Genomic DNA, 26,807 nt, shown 5'->3' with positions numbered 1-26,807 from the left:
TAATAAAAAGGAGACTATCGGGAGGGTCAGGGCTCACCTGACTGGAGACAATTCTTGCAGAAACCTTTCCACTCGACTCTCCACCACTCGACTCTCCACCTCACCACCCTTGCAGGAATCTTGCACTTTTCCCAGTCTCTCCTCAGCCTCTCTTTTTTTTTTTCCTCGCAAGCTCCCCATCCCAGATTCTCACAAGAAAGAGGCAGTTTCTAGGTTTGGAGAGGCTAAAGTTGCTCTGTACTGGCCCAGTTTACACTGCCTCAGGGTGCTTTGGGGGAGGTTTCTCTTCCACCTTCTATAGATCATGTGTTGCATGAGATGGGTTAAATGTACACTTTAAAACTGGGACTCCCCAGTCCTCTATGTCCTTTTGGAGGCCAAAGCTTCTGCCAAGGCGGCGATGTCCTTTCAGGGCCCAAAGCTTATGCCAAAGTGGCTGTTGAGGGTGGCTGAAGAGGCGCGAGGGTGGCTGAAAAGATGCAGCAGAGCCAGCAGAAGCAGTGGCAAGCTATTTCAATCAGGTGTCACCGCTATTTCATGGCCACTCAACAGGTGATCAGTTCCAAGGCAGTTGCCTACTGCAGAGGAGCAGCAAGAGGGCGCTTTTCTGCATTGAGGCCGCTCAAGGCTTCTGAGGCAGCCACCACGACCCAGCCGCCCTCATGAGGCTGCCTCATGCGGTGCGGGCGGAGCCAGCAGCTCTCCCTATCATACAAAGGCAGCCCCTAGGAAGCATGAGCAACCAGGCAGGAAGCACTCACTGAAGTGCTTGCCAAAACCACTATGGAACCCCAGACTGAGTGCCTGCCCAAAGATGTGGCTGTTCAGGTCTCTGGCTGCAGGGAGTGCCTGAGCCTGCTGCTGCCAATGGTGGGTGAGAGATACTGCCTGCGTGAGGTGCGAGCGGGTAGAGGATGTGATCAGCCTGGTGGCAGAGCTCAAGAAGGAGGTTAAGGACTATCAGGGAGTGTGAGCAGGAGTTGGGCTGGTGGAGTCGCTCCCTATCACGCCTGAGAGAAAGGCACTGGGGCAACGCACCCAAAATAGTGGTGGACCTCCCACCCTGTTCTTGTCGGGCAGACGGAGGGGGCCTGAGAGATGGAGAGGAATGGATACTGGTCCCTGTTTGGCATCACAGGGGTGCCCATCCCTACCCGCCTCTCGACCCCAAGTGCCCTTACGCACTAGATTTGAGGCCCTGGAGTGCAAGGGACAGAGTGGTGAGGATGTGGGGGAAAGGCCACACAGGACGCTGTCTCGGGCAAGGAAGTCACCTCCGCTCCTCAAGACTTCCTCCACCAAGAAAGAAAGAAGGGTAATGGTCAAAGGCGACTCCCTTCTGAGGGACAGAGAGGGCCTGCAAGCTCCCCATTGCAGATTCTCACAGCCCAACAGCTCTAGGGTGCTGCTCCCAGTGCACACACCTGAACCGGAACAACATGGAAGGTTCAGGAGGAGCTGGTGGAAGGCTGCAGGGAACCCCACTTGTCTCTGATGAGCTACAGTCCCCAAAGAAAATGTCTGTAAGGCTCTTTAGGTTAGATATTTATTTGTGCTGTTGTCTTCTTAGGGAAAGCATTAGGGCAGGAGGGTAGTGGCCAAGGAGCCAGGTGGTTGTCAAGGTATCAGTAGGCTGCAATGGTCTCTTGGATCCAGTCAACATAATTGCAGACCTTGGTGTAGACACCGGGATAACCTTTCAGAGCACACCCGATTCCCCATGACACAATGCCCTGGAGTTCTCCGTTGCACACAACTGGTCCACCTGAGTCACCCTGGAGGGGAAAATTTAGAGGCACAAGATGATTTAAAAGCAGAATCTCACCCAGAAAGTTTTTGACTTGGCACAAAGAATCCAGGGAATGCAAAACAAAGCGCAGCAGGCCCTGATATGGGAGCACAGAGAGATACCCCCCTTGCTTGCTGGCCTCCTCTAGCCCCCAAAAATTCACTGGTACCATGCTCAGTGCCAACCAGCAGATGTGGCTGGGCCTGCTATTTTCAGTGAAGTCCACCCTGCACCCAAAGCGTGCTGCAAAGGGTGCGTCAGAAGAGAGCACCTGGCGAGGAGGAGGCTGAAGCTAAGCAGGCTGCCAAGCTCCAATGTATACCGTGCAGCCTGGGGCACCCTGGCAGTGTGTGGCCCAGGGCTCTGCGCAGACATCAACTCCTACCTGGCATGAGTCTTTCCCACCCTCCAGGAATCCTATGCAGATCATGTTGCTGGTGATTTCACCCGGGTAAGCATCTTGGCACTCTTGGTTACTCAGAATTGGCGCTTGCAGGCACTGGAGGAGTTCAGGGTAATTGGCTGCCGGGAGAGCAGTAACAGTTTTAGGTTTTGTCTTGGGACTCAGTACTGTCAGTGAACAGAAAGACCAACGACCTATATGCGAGAGCCATCCAGCAGAGCAGGGTAAAGTAAAACAGTGAAGTGCATTGTAGATTGAGACACACTGGCAGGGCAGCGTGAAGTCAGGGCAGCGTGGAGGACTTGCGGGCACAACAAGAAAAGGCTGCACAGAAGGGGTGAACTGTACATGGGTCTCACAAGCGTGGTGGTAGAGCAGGAGAAGTGTGAAAGCTACATGCGGTGTGCGTAGATACTCACTGCCACTGCTCAGTGTGTTTCCCCAGCCCGAAATCAGGCACTCCGTCCCTGCCTTGGCACAAGAGGTGGGCAGGGCTATGGGTTGAACGTCGGCACTGTACTCCACGGCGGATGCCAGCTTGATCAACATAATGTCATTATTAAGGGTTCTTGAACTGTAGTTAGGATGGCGAATGATTACGGAAGAACTCCTGACTACTTCACTGCCTTCCTGCACATCAATGTTGTACTCTCCCAGCCTCACTTGTATACGGCTGCAAAATTGTCAGCAGAGAAAAGCAGCAGTTAGCCATGGGTAGAACAACTGGCTGCCACGTGGGGACCGGCAGACACTTGAAAGCGAGTAAGGGAGTGCTGTGCTAATCAATGGTTTGTGTGTCACGCAGCTCTAGGAACTTCATGATTTCATGGAAGACTGAGTTGGGAGAGCATTGCCAGATAGGCAAGAAAGGGAGATTCAGTTTCCTGTTTCTCCCTCTGCACAGAAGTGTGCCCTAAACTCAGGACGAGGGAGATCCATGGAGAAAGTCTAGAGGAATGACGAAGAAAGCGGTAATAATAAGCCCCATGGACTTGTAAATGTCGACCGAATGGCATGTTAGGATGCACAGAAAAGGATGCTATGAGTGCAGGAATACTGGAAAGACCATGTAACACAGCAGGACTGAGGCTAGGGTTTCTCCTTTGGCTTCAGGTACACCATGCATTGCCCCGCCCCTGTCCCTCCCCCCATGCATGCATGGTCTTCTCTTGAGAGGCACCGGAGTTCTAGATGTGGTGGGTTTGTAAGATTTGAGCAGAATCCACCCGGATACACAACCCAAGCCATACGTACGATTTGTAGCAGTGAGCAGCTGACAGGACCCACTGGTTGTTGATGAGGGATCCTCCACAAAAGTGATAGCCAGCATTCAGGGACACCTGGTAGGGAACTGAATGCTCTGGGCAGTTGTAGCCTCCCACAATCTTGTCATCATCAGCAGCTCCAGGGAAAGCAACTGAGGAAAAGAGAATTGGGTTTCACAGCACCATGCCTGAATCCGTTCTCTTTAAGCATAGCAGCAGCCAGTGAGCTACAGAGAATGAGCAAGAGCCAAGACAGCTTGAAACTTCAGAAGTCTCCACGCAACTCCTGAAATATCCTGCTGAGTTCTTTCTGCACTACTCTGAAACACCAGGCTTTGTCTGTACCACCTGAAGTCAGGAAGAGAACAGGAGAGCACAAGCTGCCAAAGAACCTCATAAATGAATTGTACGCAGCCTTCACTGTGTTCCTTCCGGGGCACCTTTGGGTTGGGATGAGACAGCTGTGCCATGGCAGAAAGCGTATGTAAAACAGGCAAACGCAGTTGAGAGAACTTCATTTGCAGGGGTGAGACAAAGAGTGAGCAAGAGAGGTAGAAAAACTTGGTAGTGAAGGATTCAGAGAGAACACAAAGGCTCCACAGAGTTGGAGGATGATGTCACAGTAGAATGTAAGAAAGAAGATATTTGTTGGAGCCAACAGAACGGTGGTCTCCAGCCTTTTTGATTCCATAACCCTATCAGTAAAACACCTTCCCACAGCCCTGACATATGTCTATTTGTTCATTTCGAAGTTACGTACTTGCCCTACTGAACTTCGAATGTTTTCCTCCCACACTGTAATGCACAACCCCAGATGTGCATGCACCCCATTTTAGAACCCACTGCACTAGAACATTGCAGGCTGGGATCCTGCCTCTGACCATCCATTACAGATGCAAGGAGCAGAAGATGACTTCATAAACCTCAATGGACTTCTCTTTCACAAATGTGTTGCCCGACCATCCGTCCCATCCTCTTCCCCTCTAACTCACCTTCACCCTCCCAGATTTTATCAGGCCAAGTCCTTTGCTGTTTTTGAACCTCCAAAATGCCTAGCTGTCTTTCATACTCCCTAATTCTTGTAGACAAGGAGACAGCAAGCCCTGCATTGTTTTATGCACCCTTGTCTTGTCCTACCTTCTTCACCTCTCTAGGAGGCTGAGAGTCTGTCTCTGACATGAGTGGAAATTGAGGAAGAACAGAATGTCATGCTACTGGGGAAAGAGAAAGGCCAGTAGAGAGGACAAGGCAAGAGCCTGTGAGAGAAGGTTTGCTCAGGTGTGCAGGTAGATAGACGATTAGTATCATTAGAGAACGTACCAGCGGCTCCCAGGCAGGAGAGAAGGAGGAAGAGAGAATGCATGGTGCCTCCACGACCAAGCTCTGTGATGTGGATGAGGACTAGCCTCAGAAACTCCTCTGCTTTATGCTCCTGGAGAGCTTTATCTTTGTCAGCCCATGGTCTCTCCAGCTTTCCCTTTCCCAGGATCTTGCATCAGACTGGACGAATTTACCTATTTTATCTGAGTACAGCAATGACACAGCTGACTGAAATACCTGAACTAGGAGAACGTATTTCTAGAAATGCAAGCTGTCATTGCCAGACCACTGATAATACCCAACACGGCTGCTCTCCATTTAGCAACTCTCCTTTCTCCTTTCTCCCATGCCCCTGGAGCCACCAGCATTCTGCTGCAGTGCCACTGCACTCAATGAGAGAATTGTTTGCAGCTGGAGAGTTGGACCCACCCCAGGAGTTTATGTTTGGAAAGAGCCCGAATAATGAGGCTGTGGGATGTTCACCCACAGTGAGCAGAAGAGGGCATTTACTTTCCACGGAGAGCTTCCTCATCTTAAAGAAAGAGGAAGAGGTGGGAGGGAGGGAGGGAGGGAAGATGTTCTAATTTGAACCTGAACACAAAAGAGTCAGTTCATCCTTCAGAGTTCCCAACGAGCAGCCTGAATTCTTTTCTGATGGGGTCTGTCTCCTGGATGATCTCTGAGTTGTCCATTTGAGATCTGTTTGTGCCATGAGCTCCAGCACTATTGCGCCGACAGGTGTGCCCTCTTGATTACTGGGATTCACAGAGAATAGGTAGGGACTCGGATGCAGTACTTTCACTATATGTCTCTCATCAAGGACTTAGGAACAAGGATCCAGAACTTCTGCTGCAAGCTCTGGCATTAGTCCGGGAAGGGTCAGGCGTGTCTGCTGCTTGACGTAAGCAAGTAGCACAGAGACTGTCTAAGAGACTTTTTTCCTCTAAGGAGATTACCAACCCAGCCCCCTGCGATGTCATGTGTACCTTTGAGAGTGGATGATCTGTTTTCTAAACTGCTAAAGAGTAAAAAAAAAAAAAAAAAAAACAAAAGAGAGAGATAAAAAGAGAGAGAGTCGTATTTTAGAGTGGGCTTCCTGAGGCCTCGTGAGGAAGAGAGGCCCCACCTGGGGTGCAGAGTGCTGCTTGAAGGATGTGCTGTTTTGCAGCTCCTTTTTGACTGACTGCCTACAGTACTAGTGTCCCATGTACCAATGCCGAGGTGCCTGACATTCACGTGAGTAGACCAGACCACAGCTTTGCCCACATACCATGTGCTTCTACACGGGGGGTGACGGTTCCTTCCCTGGGTCTTGAAGGGAGCCTTAAAAGGGAGAGGTGGGTTAGGGAAATTGCAAGCCTAGTTATGCAGCGCTCTGGCCAAGACGTATTCAGTTTCTGCCCACAGCTGGCTGTCACAATGGATGCACCATGTGATAGCAGCCTTTTGTGGTTTCCTTTCTCTGGCCATGCAGTTTTGCCATTAGGAGGTGCCTTATTCCTGCTCAGAACTGTATGCGTTCCTGTGGCAGTTAAGAGGTGTGTGGAGCAGGTGGCTAAAAGTGTCTGCCAGGGCACATTGTTACTTGTGAAGCTGCCAAGGGGCTGCCCTCTCCACAGTGGATTGAATGCCTGGTGCCCTGGGTATGCTTCCTCCCACCTGGACTGGTGTCAGCCTCCCATGTCCATTGCCAGAGGCTGGGCTCTCCTCCCTCAACAGCCAACCTTTTCTTACCACACTCTCTCTCTGCTTGGTGCCACGGTAGGGCCTGCTGTGGGGATAGTGGCCCAGAACACGGCTGTGCTGCTGTAGCACTAGTCCTGAGAAGTATCTGCTGCCTTTTACTAACCACGCCAGCAGTGCCTCAATTCTTAATGCCGACCTGTGTGTTTGTATGTCTGAAGGGTTTTTGTCTTCAAAAATGCTAGGTGCTGCTGCATTGTTTTGCTTGACCCTCTTCCCTCCAAAGAGTCCCGGCTCCATTAACTTACTTTGCCCTTGAGTTCCGTCTGCTTTTCCTCTGCCCCTCTCCAATCTGTCTCACAGTTTTCAGAGACTTTGTCTCCCATTCTGGCAAGGTGGGGATTTTATGTTAGTGCTCAACCCCCTCACGATACTGTGTGATCACTCGCAGCACAGAAATACGTGGCTGCATCCTTGCATTTCACATTCCTGATAGTCATAACAGAGAGATCACTGTTGTCTCTGCTGATCTCAAACTTGGCCTCACTGTAACCTTCCATATAAGACCTCTGCAACCACAGAGAGGTGCTGGCTACTAACTTCAGGCCACTCCCTGCAGGCTGCTGGTACCGGAACATATAGGCCAGTTGGTGGCTATCATTCTGGTAACAGGAGATGTCCACAGTCTCTCCAGCTCTCTTGAGGGTTTCCTCTGGCCATTGCGTGATGAGTTTTCCGACCCCAGCACCTGCATGATTCAGAGAGAAAAAGTGGAAAGGAGAAGTATGGACAGTAGCCAAAAATGGCCCTTCAACTCATACCAGTCCAGCATGGCCTGGATGATGCTGCAGATGGATCTGTTGTCTCTCACCAGGCAGAAGAGCAAGCAAAATGGTCAGCATGGTTAGGAGCAGCTGTTCCAGAACAGTGTGCATTAAGAGAGAAGAGGCTAGAGACTGATGCCCCCCCATGCTCTGATTTGTCCATGAAGCATGGTCGGAGGAGGGAGAAGAAACTTGCTATGTAAACTAGCATAAATAAATGTGCAAAATAGGAACGGGAGATAGCCTTTGTAGCCTGTAAGTTACCAAAATCAGTTATCAGATTTTTCATGAGAAACAACATTTAAAATGCCTGATGACAGCCATTCTCTATTGCAGTGGTATGTCGTTATGCATGAAATTAAAAGTCCACAGCAGAATCAAAATAAACACTATTTCAGCGTGGAAATGATTTGCCCTATTTGTGTGTGATGCACTTAGATTGTTCTGATACTTTCTACCATGCTTACTACCATTAACATTATAAATCCTTTTCCAGAAGATATCTCTAATCCTTATTTGTTTTTCATATTAAGAGTTTTTGTAAGAAAATTGTATGCTGATTAAAGCCCAAGAAAATCTATGGGATGGGAGGATCTAGCACAGATCATGCGTCCAGATGCTTCCCTGACCTTGCTCTTACCAGCTATTCTCTTCAGCCCCCACTCTTTTTGTTTGTTTGTTTGTTTGTTTTGTTTTTCCTGTGATCAGAAGAACTCCAAAATATACAACTCTATAGCCGTACTTTCTTAAAGATACCTTTTTGCTCTTCTCTGTGAACTTCCCTTTCTTTGAAGAAATGGTAAATGCTAGGTTATGTAACAAAAACTGAAGCAGAGAGGCGATGGCAGACAGGGGGACACCCTAGCGTCACTTCTCCCAGTCCTACCACACAAGAGTGATTAGCCCATCAAAGGTTCACCTCTACAATCAAAGAGACACGAGGCACAATGGGAGGCGGTTTTCTTAGAAATTCCGAGTCAATTTAGCTGTATAAGACTTATTTATGGGGTCAATAAAAGGCAAGTAAACAGCGTTGGGTGCGCAGGGAGCCTGGGCTCCTCCAACACACACACAAGTTACATCAGGCCGATGATCTTTATGCTCCTAGGCTAATACATACTCATTACTACTTCTAGAAAAGGCAGAGTTTTTATAACTAATTCAAGGAATCTGAACCCTCCCACTGATGCATATATATGAGTCTCTGGTGGTCCCTCTGGGGGTCTCTTGTGCTGAAGGCTCGTAGTCTTCCTCCCAGGCTTTTTCCTTGTCCTTCTCCTTTGTCCATCTAGGCCGGATATCAGAGACTTGCGCAGCATCCCATGCAAGCTTTGTCTTTTAGTCATCCTTCAGCTTTCCCCTTCTCCTTAATCTCTTGGCCAGATATCAGAGACTTGCGTAGTGTCCCATGCAATAGTCACAATAGTTAGCAGTTATGCTGAACTGCCCGCCCCCCCCCAGATGTCAGAGACGGAAGGTTTAACCTGCAAGCCCTCTATTGACACGAATTGCTGAAACATTCCTTACAATGGGAACCCAAATTTCAGAGCTGAAGAAACAGCTTGTTCAACCTCTACCCAGAGCTATCCCCAAAGAGCAATAAGCCCCATGATCCAGCTGTGAAATCCATCTACATGAATCAAGGCGAGCAGCTCTCTGGATCACTTCTGGGTCTCATGGGTCTTACTGCCTACAGGCATGGAACATGCTAAGGGAATCAGGAGAACAGCACTTGGGGATTGCATCAGACTTAGGGGATGGTTATGTGAAGAACCAAAGGCAAGGCAATGGAGGGAGTTAGGTGATCTGGGGAGGAATGAATTCAGGGAAAAACGAGGAATAAAGGTATAGAAAGGGCAAGCTGCTAGTGAGTATGCTTGCCTGGCTATGCCCTATGCCTCTACCTGTCCCTTTCCTTTTATTAGGTTCTACTTCTAACAGTTTCCCTGAGTGAGGGACTCTAGTCTGTGTACGTGTCCTTTGTGTTTGGGGGGCTATGTGTAACGAACTGTAGTCAGACCACAGACCACAGGTACCAGCGACTGGAGAGACCAGAGTGAGTGAACTTAAGCACTAGGAACTCGAAGAAGGCCACGGGTAAATGGGCCCATGTTTTTCTGATGCCAGCTACAGGAGCAAGGCAGGGTATGACAGTCTGTATGATTGCTAGTGAACATCAGGCTGGACTCCACGGAACGTAGGCAAAAAAACCATGGGTGGTACATGTGTGTATGTATCTGATGGCAGGACTAGAGTGGGAACTGGAAAGCAAAGGGACCAGGGTTGTCCCAGGCAGCTGTTTGCAAAGATGTCTCTGGTGGTTTTACTCAGGTGGGCAGCCTAGCTCCACCACAACCGCTCTCTGTGTTGTAGAAAATACAACACAGAGAACTCAAGGTCTGAGATGAGAAAGGTTTAATTAAAGGGAAAGGGAATGGGGAGGAAAAAAGAAAGAAAAGAAACAATAAGTCCGTGTGGAAGCACAGAGAGAGGAAAAAAAAATATTCTCTACTTCCCATCAACGAGCGATATTCAGCCACATCCTGAGAAGCCTCAAAACGCGCAGTGGTTGTTCAGGAGGAACAGCCCCCTCCCCCACGAGAGCCCCCCTTTTTATTGCTGAGTGTGACATCAGGTGTTATGGAATATCCCTTTGGTTGGTTTAGGTCAGCTGCTTCGGCAATGTTCCCTCCCCATCACTTGCCCACCCCCAGCCTGCCGGCTCTTGGGGGCTTGGAAGGAGTCCTGATGCTGTGCCAGCACTACGCAGCAATAGACACAACACTGGAGTGCTCTCAGTGCTGTTCCAGCTACGAGTGCAGAGCACAGCACTGGGTGGGCTGCTGCAGGGAAAAGGTGACTCCAGCTCAGACAGACCCTACACAGTGTCTCTGTGATTGTGCTTGGGGGCTCATAGGACCAGGTACCAGTGAAAGCAGAGACTGGAATCCAGGGGCAGCTACTGGCCAGACAGTGTGTCTGACCACAGCTATAGGAAAGATGCAAATTGTACTTATAGATGTCCATATTTCCCCAAAACGAACCTTGCTTGTGGGAAGAACATGAAAAGGCTCCGAAGAAGGCGTGGTTCCATGTACGTGGTTCCATGAACATGGTGGTAGAGCAGGAGAAGTGTGAACAGCTACATGCAGCGTGTGTAGATACTCACAGTCACTGCTCAGTGTGTTTCCCCACCCAGAAATCAGGCATGCGCTTCTTGCCTTGGCAAAAACAATGAGCAGAGAAGTGTATTAAAAAAGCCAACAAAACGAAACTCCAACCAAAATAAAACCCACAGCCAAACAAACAGCCAAATCACAAAAGAAAAAAAGAAAAATGATGCTGGTTTTGTTGGTGTGAATGTGAGTGTGAGTCTATGCTGATCTGTGTGCTTGGCTGCAAATGTAGGTATGCATGTGTTGTGTTGCAGGAAGCACGGCCGAAAGCATGACAGACACCAGTAGAGCCAGATCCTGCTCCATTTTATTGCCCGAATAGACTGACTTTTATAGTGAACTTAACAGGGGCGGACAGTGTCTCACACATGATTATTGGTCAAAAGCACTCAGACAAACAACTACAAGAAAACAACCCCACCTGTAAGAAAACAACCCCCTTGTGATTAGCAGTCACGTAGACCTTGTCCTTGAAGACAGATGCTGGTAACAATATTTTTCTAAATTCCTCAATTGGGCAATGTGGGAACACTGTCATGGGAACTTCTCATAGTTGCCCTGGTAGCTTGGTTTGCTCAGCTGCAGCAAGCCATGGGAGTTTTGCTGGTTCAAAAAATCCCTCAACAGCGTTGCATGTATGAGTTCCTACTGAGAACACATTCTCAGCCTTGCTACTGGCTGGGCCTGGGTGTGTGAGGCCATGGCAGCCACCCCTCTGTCGGGCTACCAGTTTCAGCTCTACCCAACAGTAAGTCTTGGGGAAAGCAGAGAGATCACCCCTTAATAAAAAGGAGACTATCGGGAGGGTCAGGGCTCACCTGACTGGAGACAATTCTTGCAGAAACCTTTCCACTCGACTCTCCACCACTCGACTCTCCACCTCACCACCCTTGCAGGAATCTTGCACTTTTCCCAGTCTCTCCTCAGCCTCTCTTTTTTTCCTCGCAAGCTCCCCATCCCAGATTCTCACAAGAAAGAGGCAGTTTCTAGGTTTGGAGAGGCTAAAGTTGCTCTGTACTGGCCCAGTTTACACTGCCTCAGGGTGCTTTGGGGGAGGTTTCTCTTCCACCTTCTATAGATCATGTGTTGCATGAGATGGGTTAAATGTACACTTAAAACTGGGACTCCCCAGTCCTCTATGTCCTTTTGGAGGCCAAAGCTTCTGCCAAGGCGGCGATGTCCTTTCAGGGCCCAAAGCTTATGCCAAAGTGGCTGTTGAGGGTGGCTGAAGAGGCGCGAGGGTGGCTGAAAAGATGCAGCAGAGCCAGCAGAAGCAGTGGCAAGCTATTTCAATCAGGTGTCACCGCTATTTCATGGCCACTCAACAGGTGATCAGTTCCAAGGCAGTTGCCTACTGCAGAGGAGCAGCAAGAGGGCGCTTTTCTGCATTGAGGCCGCTCAAGGCTTCTGAGGCAGCCACCACGACCCAGCCGCCCTCATGAGGCTGCCTCATGAGGTGCAGGCGGAGCCAGCAGCTCTCCCTATCATACAAAGGCAGCCCCTAGGAAGCATGAGCAACCAGGCAGGAAGCACTCACTGAAGTGCTTGCCAAAACCACTATGGAACCCCAGACTGAGTGCCTGCCCAAAGATGTGGCTGTTCAGGTCTCTGGCTGCAGGGAGTGCCTGAGCCTGCTGCTGCCAATGGTGGGTGAGAGATACTGCCTGTGTGAGGTGCGAGCGGGTAGAGGATGTGATCAGCCTGGTGGCAGAGCTCAAGAAGGAGGTTAAGGACTATCAGGGAGTGTGAGCAGGAGTTGGGCTGGTGGAGTCGCTCCCTATCACGCCTGAGAGAAAGGCACTGGGGCAACGCACCCAAAATAGTGGTGGACCTCCCACCCTGTTCTTGTCGGGCAGACGGAGGGGGCCTGAGAGATGGAGAGGAATGGATACTGGTCCCTGTTTGGCATCACAGGGGTGCCCATCCCTACCCGCCTCTCGACCCCAAGTGCCCTTACGCACTAGATTTGAGGCCCTGGAGTGCAAGGGACAGAGTGGTGAGGATGTGGGGGAAAGGCCACACAGGACGCTGTCTCAGGCAAGGAAGTAACCTCCACTCCTCAAGACTTCCTCCACCAAGAAAGAAAGAAGGGTAATGGTCAAAGGCGACTCCCTTCTGAGGGACAGAGAGGGCCTGCAAGCTCCCCATTGCAAATTCTCACAGCAAACTGGCAGGTTTTCGGTTTGGAGAGGTTAAGTCTCCACTGTAGTGGTTCTTGTGGTATTCCAGCCATGTTAGAGGGGAGAGCCTCTGAGGACATTCCAACGATTTAAAATGAATTCTGACATGTCATCTGGAAAGTCGAATTTCTTCTTTTCCCACTAGAACCCGTGACACATTTTGAGAGTGACAGAGGTCTGGGATTGTTTCCAAACTTCTCTTCTCCACATACCTGTCCCTCTTAGTTAAGAATGTACCCTGACTGCTGATATAAAAGTTTATTTTCCTCCATTTTGACTCATCCTCCCCATGGTCCTCCAACTTCTTTTCTCCCCTAACATACCAGGCAAAGATATTAAACAGTCTCCACTTGCAGTGGTCAGGGAAGGAAAGACTGTGATTTTCAATAGTTCCCTTCAAGCCTGGTGCAAATACTCTAAAGGGAAGGATGCCAGGACTTTTCTTAAAAATAAAATAAAATAAAATAAAATAAATTCCCAAGTACAGCTCTCAGGGGTTCTGCACCAGGAAAATTAAATCATACGGCTGGGGGCCAAGGTTGATGGGGAGAGTTCATGTTCTGACTGCTATTCTCTCCCATAGGTGTATGCTGCTGCCTGAGTGTTCACCACACTCTTTCAGATGTTTTAAGGAGGTGTATAGCACCTGAGTACATGCTGATAAACAGAAAGCATCTTCTACTCCAAAATGGTTGTACACAACAGACTCAAAGACTCCTGAAGATGAAGCTACAAAATGTTCCAAAGTTCCTCTAGCTGAGTGGAACTACAAACATTTAATATTTTCCTGTGGCGGTCTTACCTTGCTGTGAATCTGATCTCCACCACAACCTCTCTCTCACTCAGTCCCCATTCCTGGAAGAAGAGAGGAAGAATAAAGTATGATCGATAGAAAACAAACAACAAACAAACAAACAAACAAACAAACAAAAAACTCACAGATTAAAGGAAAAATTAAGGGAAAATGAAGAATGAAAACTAAAAACAAAACAAAACAAAAAACAACAACAATAACAACAAAACACCAACAAGCAAAGACTGCATGGCAGCACAGACGGAGAGAAAATAAATTACTATTTCCCATCAACGTGTGCTGTTCGGCCACATCCCAGGAAGCATGGCCTCAGTACATGTAGTGCTTGCTTGGGAGGACAGACATTTTTGTAAAAAAAACCCTCCCATGCCCCGCTTCTCCTTTCCCACCTTTTATTGCTGAGTGTTATGTCATACGGTATGGAATATCCCTTTGGTCAGTTTAGGTCAGCTGCTCTTCTCCCTCCTCCGACCAAGCTTCATGGACAAATCAGAGCATGGGGAGGGGCATCAGTCTCTAGCCTCTTCTCTCTTAATGCACACTGTTCTGGAACAGCTGCTCCTAACCATGCTGACCATTTTGCTTGCTCTTCTGCCCGGTAAGAGACAATAGATCCATCTGCAGCATCATCCAGGCCATGCTGGACTGGTATGAGTTGAAGGGCCATTTTTGGCCACTGTCCATACTTCTCCTTTCCACTTTTTCTCTCTGAATCATGCAGGTGCTGGGGTCGGAAAACTCATCATGCAATGGCCAGAGGAAACCCTCAAGAGAGCTGGAGAGACTGTGGACATCTCCTGTTACCAGAATGATAGCCACCAACTTGCCTATATGTTCCAGTACCAGCAGCCTGCAAGGAGTGGCCTGAAGTTAGTAGCCAGCACCTCTCTGTGGTTGCAGAGGTCTTATATGGAAGGTTACAGTGAGGCCAAGTTTGAGATCAGCAGAGACAACAGTGAACTCTCTGTTATGACTATCAAGAATGTGACACGCAAGGATGCAGCCACGTATTTCTGTGCTGCGAGTGATCACACGGTATCGTGAGGGGGTTGAGCACTAACATAAAATCCCCACCTTGCCAGAATGGGAGACAAAGTCTCTGAAAAATTTGAGACAGATTGGAGAGGGGCAGAGGAAGATCAGAAGGAACACAAGGGCAAAGTAAGTTAATGGAACCGGGACTCTTTGGAGGGAAGAGGGTCAAGCAAAACAATGCAGCAGCACCTAGCATTTTTGAAGACAAAAACCCTTCAGACATACAAACACACAGGTCGGCATTAAGAATTGAGGCACTGCTGGCGTGGTTAGTAAAAGGCAGCAGATACTTCTCAGGACTAGTGCTACAGCAGCACAGCCGTGTTCTGGGCCACTATCCCCACAGCAGGCCCTACCGTGGCACCAAGCAGAGAGAGAGTGTGGTAAGAAAAGGTTGGCTGTTGAGGGAGGAGAGCGCAGCCTCTGGCAATGGACATGGGAGGCTGACACCAGTCCAGGTGGGAGGAAGCATACCCAGGGCACCAGGCATTCAATCCACTGTGGAGAGGGCAGCCCCTTGGCAGCTTCACAAGTAACAATGTGCCCTGGCAGACACTTTTAGCCACCTGCTCCACACACCTCTTAACTGCCACAGGAACGCATACAGTTCTGAGCAGGAATAAGGCATCTCTTGATGGCAAAACTGCATGTCACAGAGAAAGGAAACTGCAAAAGGCTGCTATCACATGGTGCATCCATTGTGACAGCCAGCTGTGGGCAGAAACTGAATACGTCTTGGCCAGAGCGCTGCATAACTAGGCTTGCAATTTCCCTAACCCACCTCCCCCTTTTAAGGCTCCCTTCAAGACCCAGGGAAGGAACCGTCACCCCCCGTGTAGAAGCACATGGTATGTGGGCAAAGCTGTGGTCTGGTCTACTCACGTGAATGTCAGGCACCTCGGCATTGGTACATGGGACACTAGTACTGTAGGCAGTCAGTCAAAAAGGAGCTGCAAAACAGCACATCCTTCAAGCAGCACTCTGCACCCCAGGTGGGGCCTCTCTTCCTCACGAGGCCTCAGGAAGCCCACTCTAAAATACGACTCTCTCTCTTTTTATCTCTCTCTTTTGTTTTTTTTTTTTTTTTTTTACTCTTTAGCAGTTTAGAAAACAGATCATCCACTCTCAAAGGTACACATGACATCGCAGGGGGCTGGGTTGGTAATCTCCTTAGAGGGAAAAAGTCTCTTAGACAGTCTCTGTGCTACTTGCTTACGTCAAGCAGCAGACACGCCTGACCCTTCCCGGACTAATGCCAGAGCTTGCAGCAGAAGTTCTGGATCCTTGTTCCTAAGTCCTTGATGAGAGACATATAGTGAAAGTACTGCATCCGAGTCCCTACCTATTCTCTGTGAATCCCAGTAATCAAGAGGGCACACCTGTCGGCGCAATAGTGCTGGAGCTCATGGCACAAACAGATCTCAAATGGACAACTCAGAGATCATCCAGGAGACAGACCCCATCAGAAAAGAATTCAGGCTGCTCGTTGGGAACTCTGAAGGATGAACTGACTCTTTTGTGTTCAGGTTCAAATTAGAACATCTTCCCTCCCTCCCTCCCTCCCACCTCTTCCTCTTTCTTTAAGATGAGGAAGCTCTCCGTGGAAAGTAAATGCCCTCTTCTGCTCACTGTGGGTGAACATCCCACAGCCTCATTATTCGGGCTCTTTCCAAACATAAACTCCTGGGGTGGGTCCAACTCTCCAGCTGCAAACAATTCTCTCATTGAGTGCAGTGGCACTGCAGCAGAATGCTGGTGGCTCCAGGGGCATGGGAGAAAGGAGAAAGGAGAGTTGCTAAATGGAGAGCAGCCGTGTTGGGTACTATCAGTGGTCTGGCAATGACAGCTTGCATTTCTAGAAATACGTTCTCCTAGTTCAGGTATTTCAGTCAGCTGTGTCATTGCTGTACTCAGATAAAATAGGTAAATTCGTCCAGTCTGATGCAAGATCCTGGGAAAGGGAAAGCTGGAGAGACCATGGGCTGACAAAGATAAAGCTCTCCAGGAGCATAAAGCAGAGGAGTTTCTGAGGCTAGTCCTCATCCACATCACAGAGCTTGGTCGTGGAGGCACCATGCATTCTCTCTTCCTCCTTCTCTCCTGCCTGGGAGCCGCTGGTACGTTCTCTATTGATACTGATCGTCTATCTACCTGCACACCTGAGCAAAACTTCTCTCACAGGCTCTTGCCTTGTCCTCTCTACTGGCCTTTCTCTTTCCCCAGTAGCATGACATTCTGTTTTTCCTCAATTTCCACCCATGTCAGAGACATAGACTCTCAGCCTCCTAGAGAGGTGAAGAAGGTAGGACAAGACAAGGGTGCATAAAACAATGCAGGGCTTGCTGTCTCCTTGTCTACAAGAATTAGGGAGTATGAAAGACAGCTAGGCATTTTGGCAGGTTCAAAAACAGCAAAGGACAAGGCCTGTTAAAATTTGGGGGGTGTGAAGGTGAGTTAGAGGGGAAGAGGATGGGACGGATGGTCGGGCAACACATTTGTGAAAGAGAAGTCCATTGAGGTTTATGAAGTCATCTTCTGCTCCTTGCATCTGTAATGGATGGTCAGAGGCAGGATCCCAGCCTGCAATGTTCTAGTGCAGTGGGTTCTAAAATGGGGTGCATGCACATCTGGGGTTGTGCATTACAGTGTGGGAGGAAAACATTCGAAGTTCAGTAGGGCAAGTACGTAACTTCGAAATGAACAAATAGACATATGTCAGGGCTGTGGGAAGGTGTTTTACTGATAGGGTTATGGAATCAAAAAGGCTGGAGACCACCGTTCTGTTGGCTCCAACAAATATCTTCTTTCTTACATTCTACTGTGACATCATCCTCCAACTCTGTGGAGCCTTTGTGTTCTCTCTGAATCCTTCACTACCAAGTTTTTCTACCTCTCTTGCTCACTCTTTGTCTCACCCCTGCAAATGAAGTTCTCTCAACTGCGTTTGCCCGTTTTACATACGCTTTCTGCCATGGCACAGCTGTCTCATCCCAACCCAAAGGTGCCCCGGAAGGAACACAGTGAAGGCTGCGTACAATTCATTTATGAGGTTCTTTGGCAGCTTGTGCTCTCCTGTTCTCTTCCTGACTTCAGGTGGTACAGACAAAGCCTGGTGTTTCAGAGTAGTGCAGAAAGAACTCAGCAGGATATTTCAGGAGTTGCCTGGAGACTTCTGAAGTTTCAAGCTGTCTTGGCTCTTGCTCATTCTCTGTAGCTCACTGGCTGCTGCTATGCTTAAAGAGAACGGATTCAGGCATGGTGCTGTGAAACCCAATTCTCTTTTCCTCAGTTGCTTTCCCTGGAGCTGCTGATGATGACAAGATTGTGGGAGGCTACAACTGCCCAGAGCATTCAGTTCCCTACCAGGTGTCCCTGAATGCTGGCTATCACTTTTGTGGAGGATCCCTCATCAACAACCAGTGGGTCCTGTCAGCTGCTCACTGCTACAAATCGTACGTATGGCTTGGGTTGTGTATCCGGGTGGATTCTGCTCAAATCTTACAAACCCACCACATCTAGAACTCCGGTGCCTCTCAAGAGAAGACCATACATGCATGGGGGGAGGGACAGGGGCGGGGCAATGCATGGTGTACCTGAAGCCAAAGGAGAAACCCTAGCCTCAGTCCTGCTGTGTTACATGGTCTTTCCAGTATTCCTGCACTCATAGCATCCTTTTCTGTGCATCCTAACATGCCATTCGGTCTACATTTACAAGTCCATGGGGCTTATTATTACCGCTTTCTTCGTCATTCCTCTAGACTTTCTCCATGGATCTCCCTCGTCCTGAGTTTAGGGCACACTTCTGTGCAGAGGGAGAAACAGGAAACTGAATCTCCCTTTCTTGCCTATCTGGCAATGCTCTCCCAACTCAGTCTTCCATGAAATCATGAAGTTCCTAGAGCTGCGTGACACACAAACCATTGATTAGCACAGCACTCCCTTACTCGCTTTCAAGTGTCTGCCGGTCCCCACGTGGCAGCCAGTTGTTCTACCCATGGCTAACTGCTGCTTTTCTCTGCTGACAATTTTGCAGCCGTATACAAGTGAGGCTGGGAGAGTACAACATTGATGTGCAGGAAGGCAGTGAAGTAGTCAGGAGTTCTTCCGTAATCATTCGCCATCCTAACTACAGTTCAAGAACCCTTAATAATGACATTATGTTGATCAAGCTGGCATCCGCCGTGGAGTACAGTGCCGACGTTCAACCCATAGCCCTGCCCACCTCTTGTGCCAAGGCAGGGACGGAGTGCCTGATTTCGGGCTGGGGAAACACACTGAGCAGTGGCAGTGAGTATCTACGCACACCGCATGTAGCTTTCACACTTCTCCTGCTCTACCACCACGCTTGTGAGACCCATGTACAGTTCACCCCTTCTGTGCAGCCTTTTCTTGTTGTGCCCGCAAGTCCTCCACGCTGCCCTGACTTCACGCTGCCCTGCCAGTGTGTCTCAATCTACAATGCACTTCACTGTTTTACTTTACCCTGCTCTGCTGGATGGCTCTCGCATATAGGTCGTTGGTCTTTCTGTTCACTGACAGTACTGAGTCCCAAGACAAAACCTAAAACTGTTACTGCTCTCCCGGCAGCCAATTACCCTGAACTCCTCCAGTGCCTGCAAGCGCCAATTCTGAGTAACCAAGAGTGCCAAGATGCTTACCCGGGTGAAATCACCAGCAACATGATCTGCATAGGATTCCTGGAGGGTGGGAAAGACTCGTGCCAGGTAGGAGTTGATGTCTGCGCAGAGCCCTGGGCCACACACTGCCAGGGTGCCCCAGGCTGCACGGTATACATTGGAGCTTGGCAGCCTGCTTAGCTTCAGCCTCCTCCTCGCCAGGTGCTCTCTTCTGACGCACCCTTTGCAGCACGCTTTGGGTGCAGGGTGGACTTCACTGAAAATAGCAGGCCCAGCCACATCTGCTGGTTGGCACTGAGCATGGTACCAGTGAATTTTTGGGGGCTAGAGGAGGCCAGCAAGCAAGGGGGGTATCTCTCTGTGCTCCCATATCAGGGCCTGCTGCGCTTTGTTTTGCATTCCCTGGATTCTTTGTGCCAAGTCAAAAACTTTCTGGGTGAGATTCTGCTTTTAAATCATCTTGTGCCTCTAAATTTTCCCCTCCAGGGTGACTCAGGTGGACCAGTTGTGTGCAACGGAGAACTCCAGGGCATTGTGTCATGGGGAATCGGGTGTGCTCTGAAAGGTTATCCCGGTGTCTACACCAAGGTCTGCAATTATGTTGACTGGGTCCAAGAGACCATTGCAGCCTACTGATACCTTGACAACCACCTGGCTCCTTGGCCACTACCCTCCTGCCCTAATGCTTTCCCTAAGAAGACAACAGCACAAATAAATATCTAACCTAAAGAGCCTTACAGACATTTTCTTTGGGGACTGTAGCTCATCAGAGACAAGTGGGGTTCCCTGCAGCCTTCCACCAGCTCCTCCTGAACCTTCCATGTTGTTCCGGTTCAGGTGTGTGCACTGGGAGCAGCACCCTAGAGCTGTTGGGCTGTGAGAATCTGCAATGGGGAGCTTGCAGGCCCTCTCTGTCCCTCAGAAGGGAGTCGCCTTTGACCATTACCCTTCTTTCTTTCTTGGTGGAGGAAGTCTTGAGGAGCGGAGGTGACTTCCTTGCCCGAGACAGCGTCCTGTGTGGCCTTTCCCCCACATCCTCACCACTCTGTCCCTTGCACTCCAGGGCCTCAAATCTAGTGCGTAAGGGCACTTGGGGTCGAGAGGCGGGTAGGGATGGGCACCCCTGTGATGCCAAACAGGGACCAGTATCCATTCCTCTCCATCTCTCAGGCCCCCTCCGTCTGCCCGACAAGAACAGGGTGGGAGGTCCACCACTATTTTGGGTGCGTTGCCCCAGTGCCTTTCTCTCAGGCGTGATAGGGAGCGACTCCACCAGCCCAACTCCTGCTCACACTCCCTGATAGTCCTTAACCTCCTTCTTGAGCTCTGCCACCAGGCTGATCGCATCCTCTACCCGCTCGCACCTCACACAGGCAGTATCTCTCACCCACCATTGGCAGCAGCAGGCTCAGGCACTCCCTGCAGCCAGAGACCTGAACAGCCACATCTTTGGGCAGGCACTCAGTCTGGGGTTCCATAGTGGTTTTGGCAAGCACTTCAGTGAGTGCTTCCTGCCTGGTTGCTCATGCTTCCTAGGGGCTGCCTTTGTATGATAGGGAGAGCTGCTGGCTCCGCCTGCACCTCATGAGGCAGCCTCATGAGGGCGGCTGGGTCGTGGTGGCTGCCTCAGAAGCCTTGAGCGGCCTCAATGCAGAAAAGCGCCCTCTTGCTGCTCCTCTGCAGTAGGCAACTGCCTTGGAACTGATCACCTGTTGAGTGGCCATGAAATAGCGGTGACACCTGATTGAAATAGCTTGCCACTGCTTCTGCTGGCTCTGCTGCATCTTTTCAGCCACCCTCGCGCCTCTTCAGCCACCCTCAACAGCCACTTTGGCATAAGCTTTGGGCCCTGAAAGGACATCGCCGCCTTGGCAGAAGCTTTGGCCTCCAAAAGGACATAGAGGACTGGGGAGTCCCAGTTTTAAGTGTACATTTAACCCATCTCATGCAACACATGATCTATAGAAGGTGGAAGAGAAACCTCCCCCAAAGCACCCTGAGGCAGTGTAAACTGGGCCAGTACAGAGCAACTTTAGCCTCTCCAAACCTAGAAACTGCCTCTTTCTTGTGAGAATCTGGGATGGGGAGCTTGCGAGGAAAAAAAGAGAGGCTGAGGAGAGACTGGGAAAAGTGCAAGATTCCTGCAAGGGTGGTGAGGTGGAGAGTCGAGTGGTGGAGAGTCAAGTGGAAAGGTTTCTGCAAGAATTGTCTCCAGTCAGGTGAGCCCTGACCCTCCCGATAGTCTCCTTTTTATTAAGGGGTGATCTCTCTGCTTTCCCCAAGACTTACTGTTGGGTAGAGCTGAAACTGGTAGCCCGACAGAGGGGTGGCTGCCATGGCCTCACACACCCAGGCCCAGCCAGTAGCAAGGCTGAGAATGTGTTCTCAGTAGGAACTCATACATGCAACGCTGTTGAGGGATTTTTTGAACCAGCAAAACTCCCATGGCTTGCTGCAGCTGAGCAAACCAAGCTACCAGGGCAACTATGAGAAGTTCCCATGACAGTGTTCCCACATTGCCCAATTGAGGAATTTAGAAAAATATTGTTACCAGCATCTGTCTTCAAGGACAAGGTCTACGTGACTGCTAATCACAAGGGGGTTGTTTTCTTACAGGTGGGGTTGTTTTCTTGTAGTTGTTTGTCTGAGTGCTTTTGACCAATAATCATGTGTGAGACACTGTCCGCCCCTGTTAAGTTCACTATAAAAGTCAGTCTATTCGGGCAATAAAATGGAGCAGGATCTGGCTCTACTGGTGTCTGTCATGCTTTCGGCCGTGCTTCCTGCAACACAACACATGCATACCTACATTTGCAGCCAAGCACACAGATCAGCATAGACTCACACTCACATTCACACCAACAAAACCAGCATCATTTTTCTTTTTTTCTTTTGTGATTTGGCTGTTTGTTTGGCTGTGGGTTTTATTTTGGTTGGAGTTTCGTTTTGTTGGCTTTTTTAATACACTTCTCTGCTCATTGTTTTTGCCAAGGCAAGAAGCGCATGCCTGATTTCTGGGTGGGGAAACACACTGAGCAGTGACTGTGAGTATCTACACACGCTGCATGTAGCTGTTCACACTTCTCCTGCTCTACCACCATGTTCATGGAACCACGTACATGGAACCACGCCTTCTTCGGAGCCTTTTCATGTTCTTCCCACAAGCAAGGTTCGTTTTGGGGAAATATGGACATCTATAAGTACAATTTGCATCTTTCCTATAGCTGTGGTCAGACACACTGTCTGGCCAGTAGCTGCCCCTGGATTCCAGTCTCTGCTTTCACTGGTACCTGGTCCTATGAGCCCCCAAGCACAATCACAGAGACACTGTGTAGGGTCTGTCTGAGCTGGAGTCACCTTTTCCCTGCAGCAGCCCACCCAGTGCTGTGCTCTGCACTCGTAGCTGGAACAGCACTGAGAGCACTCCAGTGTTGTGTCTATTGCTGCGTAGTGCTGGCACAGCATCAGGACTCCTTCCAAGCCCCCAAGAGCCGGCAGGCTGGGGGTGGGCAAGTGATGGGGAGGGAACATTGCCGAAGCAGCTGACCTAAACCAACCAAAGGGATATTCCATAACACCTGATGTCACACTCAGCAATAAAAAGGGGGGCTCTCGTGGGGGAGGGGGCTGTTCCTCCTGAACAACCACTGCGCGTTTTGAGGCTTCTCAGGATGTGGCTGAATATCGCTCGTTGATGGGAAGTAGAGAATATTTTTTTTTCCTCTCTCTGTGCTTCCACACGGACTTATTGTTTCTTTTCTTTCTTTTTTCCTCCCCATTCCCTTTCCCTTTAATTAAACCTTTCTCATCTCAGACCTTGAGTTCTCTGTGTTGTATTTTCTACAACACAGAGAGCGGTTGTGGTGGAGCTAGGCTGCCCACCTGAGTAAAACCACCAGAGACATCTTTGCAAACAGCTGCCTGGGACAACCCTGGTCCCTTTGCTTTCCAGTTCCCACTCTAGTCCTGCCATCAGATACATACACACATGTACCACCCATGTTTTTTTTGCCTACGTTCCGTGGAGTCCAGCCTGATGTTCACTAGCAATCATACAGACTGTCATACCCTGCCTTGCTCCTGTAGCTGGCATCAGAAAAACATGGGCCCATTTACCCGTGGCCTTCTTCGAGTTCCTAGTGCTTAAGTTCACTCACTCTGGTCTCTCCAGTCGCTGGTACCTGTGGTCTGTGGTCTGACTACAGTTCGTTACACATAGCCCCCCAAACACAAAGGACACGTACACAGACTAGAGTCCCTCACTCAGGGAAACTGTTAGAAGTAGAACCTAATAAAAGGAAAGGGACAGGTAGAGGCATAGGGCATAGCCAGGCAAGCATACTCACTAGCAGCTTGCCCTTTCTATACCTTTATTCCTCGTTTTTCCCTGAATTCATTCCTCCCCAGATCACCTAACTCCCTCCATTGCCTTGCCTTTGGTTCTTCACATAACCATCCCCTAAGTCTGATGCAATCCCCAAGTGCTGTTCTCCTGATTCCCTTAGCATGTTCCATGCCTGTAGGCAGTAAGACCCATGAGACCCAGAAGTGATCCAGAGAGCTGCTCGCCTTGATTCATGTAGATGGATTTCACAGCTGGATCATGGGGCTTATTGCTCTTTGGGGATAGCTCTGGGTAGAGGTTGAACAAGCTGTTTCTTCAGCTCTGAAATTTGGGTTCCCATTGTAAGGAATGTTTCAGCAATTCGTGTCAATAGAGGGCTTGCAGGTTAAACCTTCCGTCTCTGACATCTGGGGGGGGGCGGGCAGTTCAGCATAACTGCTAACTATTGTGACTATTGCATGGGACACTACGCAAGTCTCTGATATCTGGCCAAGAGATTAAGGAGAAGGGGAAAGCTGAAGGATGACTAAAAGACAAAGCTTGCATGGGATGCTGCGCAAGTCTCTGATATCCGGCCTAGATGGACAAAGGAGAAGGACAAGGAAAAAGCCTGGGAGGAAGACTACGAGCCTTCAGCACAAGAGACCCCCAGAGGGACCACCAGAGACTGATATATATGCATCAGTGGGAGGGTTCAGATTCCTTGAATTAGTTATAATAACTCTGCCTTTTCTAGAAGTAGTAATGAGTATGTATTAGCCTAGGAGCATAAAGATCATCGGCCTGATGTAACTTGTGTGTGTGTTGGAGGAGCCCAGGCTCCCTGCGCACCCAACGCTGTTTACTTGCCTTTTATTGACCCCATAAATAAGTCTTATACAGCTAAATTGACTCGGAATTTCTAAGAAAACCGCCTCCCATTGTGCCTCGTGTCTCTTTGATTGTAGAGGTGAACCTTTGATGGGCTAATCACTCTTGTGTGGTAGGACTGGGAGAAGTGACGCTAGGGTGTCCCCCTGTCTGCCATCGCCTCTCTGCTTCAGTTTTTGTTACATAACCTAGCATTTACCATTTCTTCAAAGAAAGGGAAGTTCACAGAGAAGAGCAAAAAGGTATCTTTAAGAAAGTACGGCTATAGAGTTGTATATTTTGGAGTTCTTCTGATCACAGGAAAAACAAAACAAACAAACAAACAAACAAAAAGAGTGGGGGCTGAAGAGAATAGCTGGTAAGAGCAAGGTCAGGGAAGCATCTGGACGCATGATCTGTGCTAGATCCTCCCATCCCATAGATTTTCTTGGGCTTTAATCAGCATACAATTTTCTTACAAAAACTCTTAATATGAAAAACAAATAAGGATTAGAGATATCTTCTGGAAAAGGATTTATAATGTTAATGGTAGTAAGCATGGTAGAAAGTATCAGAACAATCTAAGTGCATCACATACAAATAGGGCAAATCATTTCCACGCTGAAATAGTGTTTATTTTGATTCTGCTGTGAACTTTTAATTTCATGCATAACGACATACCACTGCAATAGAGAATGGCTGTCATCAGGCATTTTAAATGTTGTTTCTCATGAAAAATCTGATAACTGATTTTGGTAACTTACAGGCTACAAAGGCTATCTCCCGTTCCTATTTTGCACATTTATTTATGCTAGTTTACATAGCAAGTTTCTTCTCCCTCCTCCGACCATGCTTCATGGAAAAATCAGAGCATGGGGGGGCATCAGTCTCTAGCCTCTTCTCTCTTAATGCACACTGTTCTGGAACAGCTGCTCCTAACCATGCTGACCATTTTGCTTGCTCTTCTGCCTGGTGAGAGACAACAGATCCATCTGCAGCATCATCCAGGCCATGCTGGACTGGTATGAGTTGAAGGGCCATTTTTGGCTACTGTCCATACTTCTCCTTTCCACTTTTTCTCTCTGAATCATGCAGGTGCTGGGGTCGGAAAACTCATCACGCAATGGCCAGAGGAAACCCTCAAGAGAGCTGGAGAGACTGTGGACATCTCCTGTTACCAGAATGATAGCCACCAACTGGCCTATATGTTCCGGTACCAGCAGCCTGCAGGGAGTGGCCTGAAGTTAGTAGCCAGCACCTCTCTGTGGTTGCAGAGGTCTTATATGGAAGGTTACAGTGAGGCCAAGTTTGAGATCAGCAGAGACAACAGTGATCTCTCTGTTATGACTATCAGGAATGTGAAATGCAAGGATGCAGCCACGTATTTCTGTGCTGCGAGTGATCACACAGTATCATGAGGGGGTTGAACACTAACATAAAATCCCCACCTTGCCAGAATGGGAGACAAAGTCTCTGAAAAACGTGAGACAGATTGGAGAGGGGCAGAGGAAGAGCAGAAGGAACTCAAGGGCAAAGTAAGTTAATGGAACTGGGACTCTTTGGAGGGAAGAGGGTCAAGCAAAACAATGCAGCAGCACCTAGCATTTTTGAAGACAAAAACCCTTCAGACATACAAACACACAGGTCGGCATTAAGAATTGAGGCACTGCTGGCGTGGTTAGTAAAAGGCAGCAGATACTTCTCAGGACTAATGCTGCGGCAGCCCAGCCGTGTTCTGGGCCACTATCCCCACAGCAGGCCCTACCGTGGCACCAAGCAGAGAGAGAGTGTGGTAAGAAAAGGTTGGTTGTTGAGGGAGGAGAGCCCAGCCTCTGGCAATGGACATGGGAGGCTGACACCAGTCCAGGTGGGAGGAAGCATACCCAGGGCACCAGGCATTCAATCCACTGTGGAGAGGGCAGCCCCTTGGCAGCTTCACAAGTAACAATGTGCCCTGGCAGACACTTTTAGCCACCTGCTCCACACACCTCTTAACTGCCACAGGAACGCATACAGTTCTGAGCAGGAATAAGGCACCTCTTGATGGCAAAACTGCATGTCACAGAGAAAGGAAACTGCAAAAGGCTGCTCTCACATGGTGCATCCATTGTGACAGCCAGCTGTGGGCAGAAACTGAATACGTCTTGGCCAGAGCGCTGCATAACTAGGCTTGCAATTTCCCTAACCCACCTCCCCCTTTTAAGGCTCCCTTCAAGACCCAGGGAAGGAACCGTCACCCCCCGTGTAGAAGCACATGGTATGTGGGCAAAGCTGTGGTCTGGTCTACTCACGTGAATGTCAGGCACCTCGGCATTGGTACATGGGACACTAGTACTGTAGGCAGTCAGTCAAAAAGGAGCTGCAAAACAGCACATCCTTCAAGCAGCACTCTGCACCCCAGGTGGGGCCTCTCTTCCTCACGAGGCCTCAGGAAGCCCACTCTAAAATACGACTCTCTCTCTTTTTATCTCTCTCTTTTGTTTTTTT

General features: G+C 49.2%; 2 protein-coding genes across 2 annotated transcripts; one reads left to right on the top strand and one right to left on the bottom strand.

Moving 5' to 3' along the window:
* Positions 1-1,532: 1,532 nt before the first annotated feature.
* On the bottom strand, positions 1,533-4,919 carry LOC309874051 (trypsin II-P29). The gene is made up of 5 exons (XM_082751963.1): positions 4,778-4,919; positions 3,447-3,609; positions 2,612-2,865; positions 2,175-2,311; positions 1,533-1,775 (listed from the first exon to the last, which is right to left on the bottom strand). The coding sequence occupies exons 1-5, from the start codon at positions 4,818-4,820 to the stop codon at positions 1,626-1,628; spliced, it is 747 nt and encodes a 248-aa protein (XP_082608089.1). The 5' UTR covers positions 4,821-4,919; the 3' UTR covers positions 1,533-1,625.
* Positions 4,920-16,454: 11,535 nt separating this feature from the next.
* On the top strand, positions 16,455-19,855 carry LOC309877186 (trypsin II-P29-like). The gene is made up of 5 exons (XM_082758378.1): positions 16,455-16,606; positions 17,779-17,941; positions 18,523-18,776; positions 19,077-19,213; positions 19,613-19,855. Exons 1-5 carry the CDS (start codon positions 16,564-16,566, stop codon positions 19,760-19,762), a joined length of 747 nt encoding a protein of 248 aa, XP_082614504.1. The 5' UTR covers positions 16,455-16,563; the 3' UTR covers positions 19,763-19,855.
* Positions 19,856-26,807: the final 6,952 nt, after the last annotated feature.

This window comes from Aythya marila (genome assembly GCF_965140915.1).
Source record: "Aythya marila genome assembly, chromosome: 1".
In the NCBI taxonomy this organism is placed as follows: domain Eukaryota; kingdom Metazoa; phylum Chordata; class Aves; order Anseriformes; family Anatidae; genus Aythya; species Aythya marila.
Note: the sequence above shows the minus strand (reverse complement) of the source record. Positions and strands in the feature narration are given on the sequence as shown.

What these genes read in the sequence shown, in the direction of transcription:
- LOC309877186 (XM_082758378.1), top strand. Translation starts at nt 16,564, where the DNA reads ATGCATTCTCTCTTCCTCCTTCTCTCCTGCCTGGGAGCCGCTG. An exon ending in CTCCTGCCTGGGAGCCGCTG is followed by an intron (nt 16,607 to 17,778) that starts GTACGTTCTCTA and finishes TCTTTTCCTCAG; the next exon opens with TTGCTTTCCCTGGAGCTGCT. An exon ending in GTGGGAAAGACTCGTGCCAG is followed by an intron (nt 19,214 to 19,612) that starts GTAGGAGTTGAT and finishes TTTCCCCTCCAG; the next exon opens with GGTGACTCAGGTGGACCAGT.
- LOC309874051 (XM_082751963.1), bottom strand. Translation starts at nt 4,820, where the DNA reads ATGCATTCTCTCTTCCTCCTTCTCTCCTGCCTGGGAGCCGCTG. An exon ending in CTCCTGCCTGGGAGCCGCTG is followed by an intron (nt 3,610 to 4,777) that starts GTACGTTCTCTA and finishes TCTTTTCCTCAG; the next exon opens with TTGCTTTCCCTGGAGCTGCT. An exon ending in AAACACACTGAGCAGTGGCA is followed by an intron (nt 2,312 to 2,611) that starts GTGAGTATCTAC and finishes CTCTCCCGGCAG; the next exon opens with CCAATTACCCTGAACTCCTC.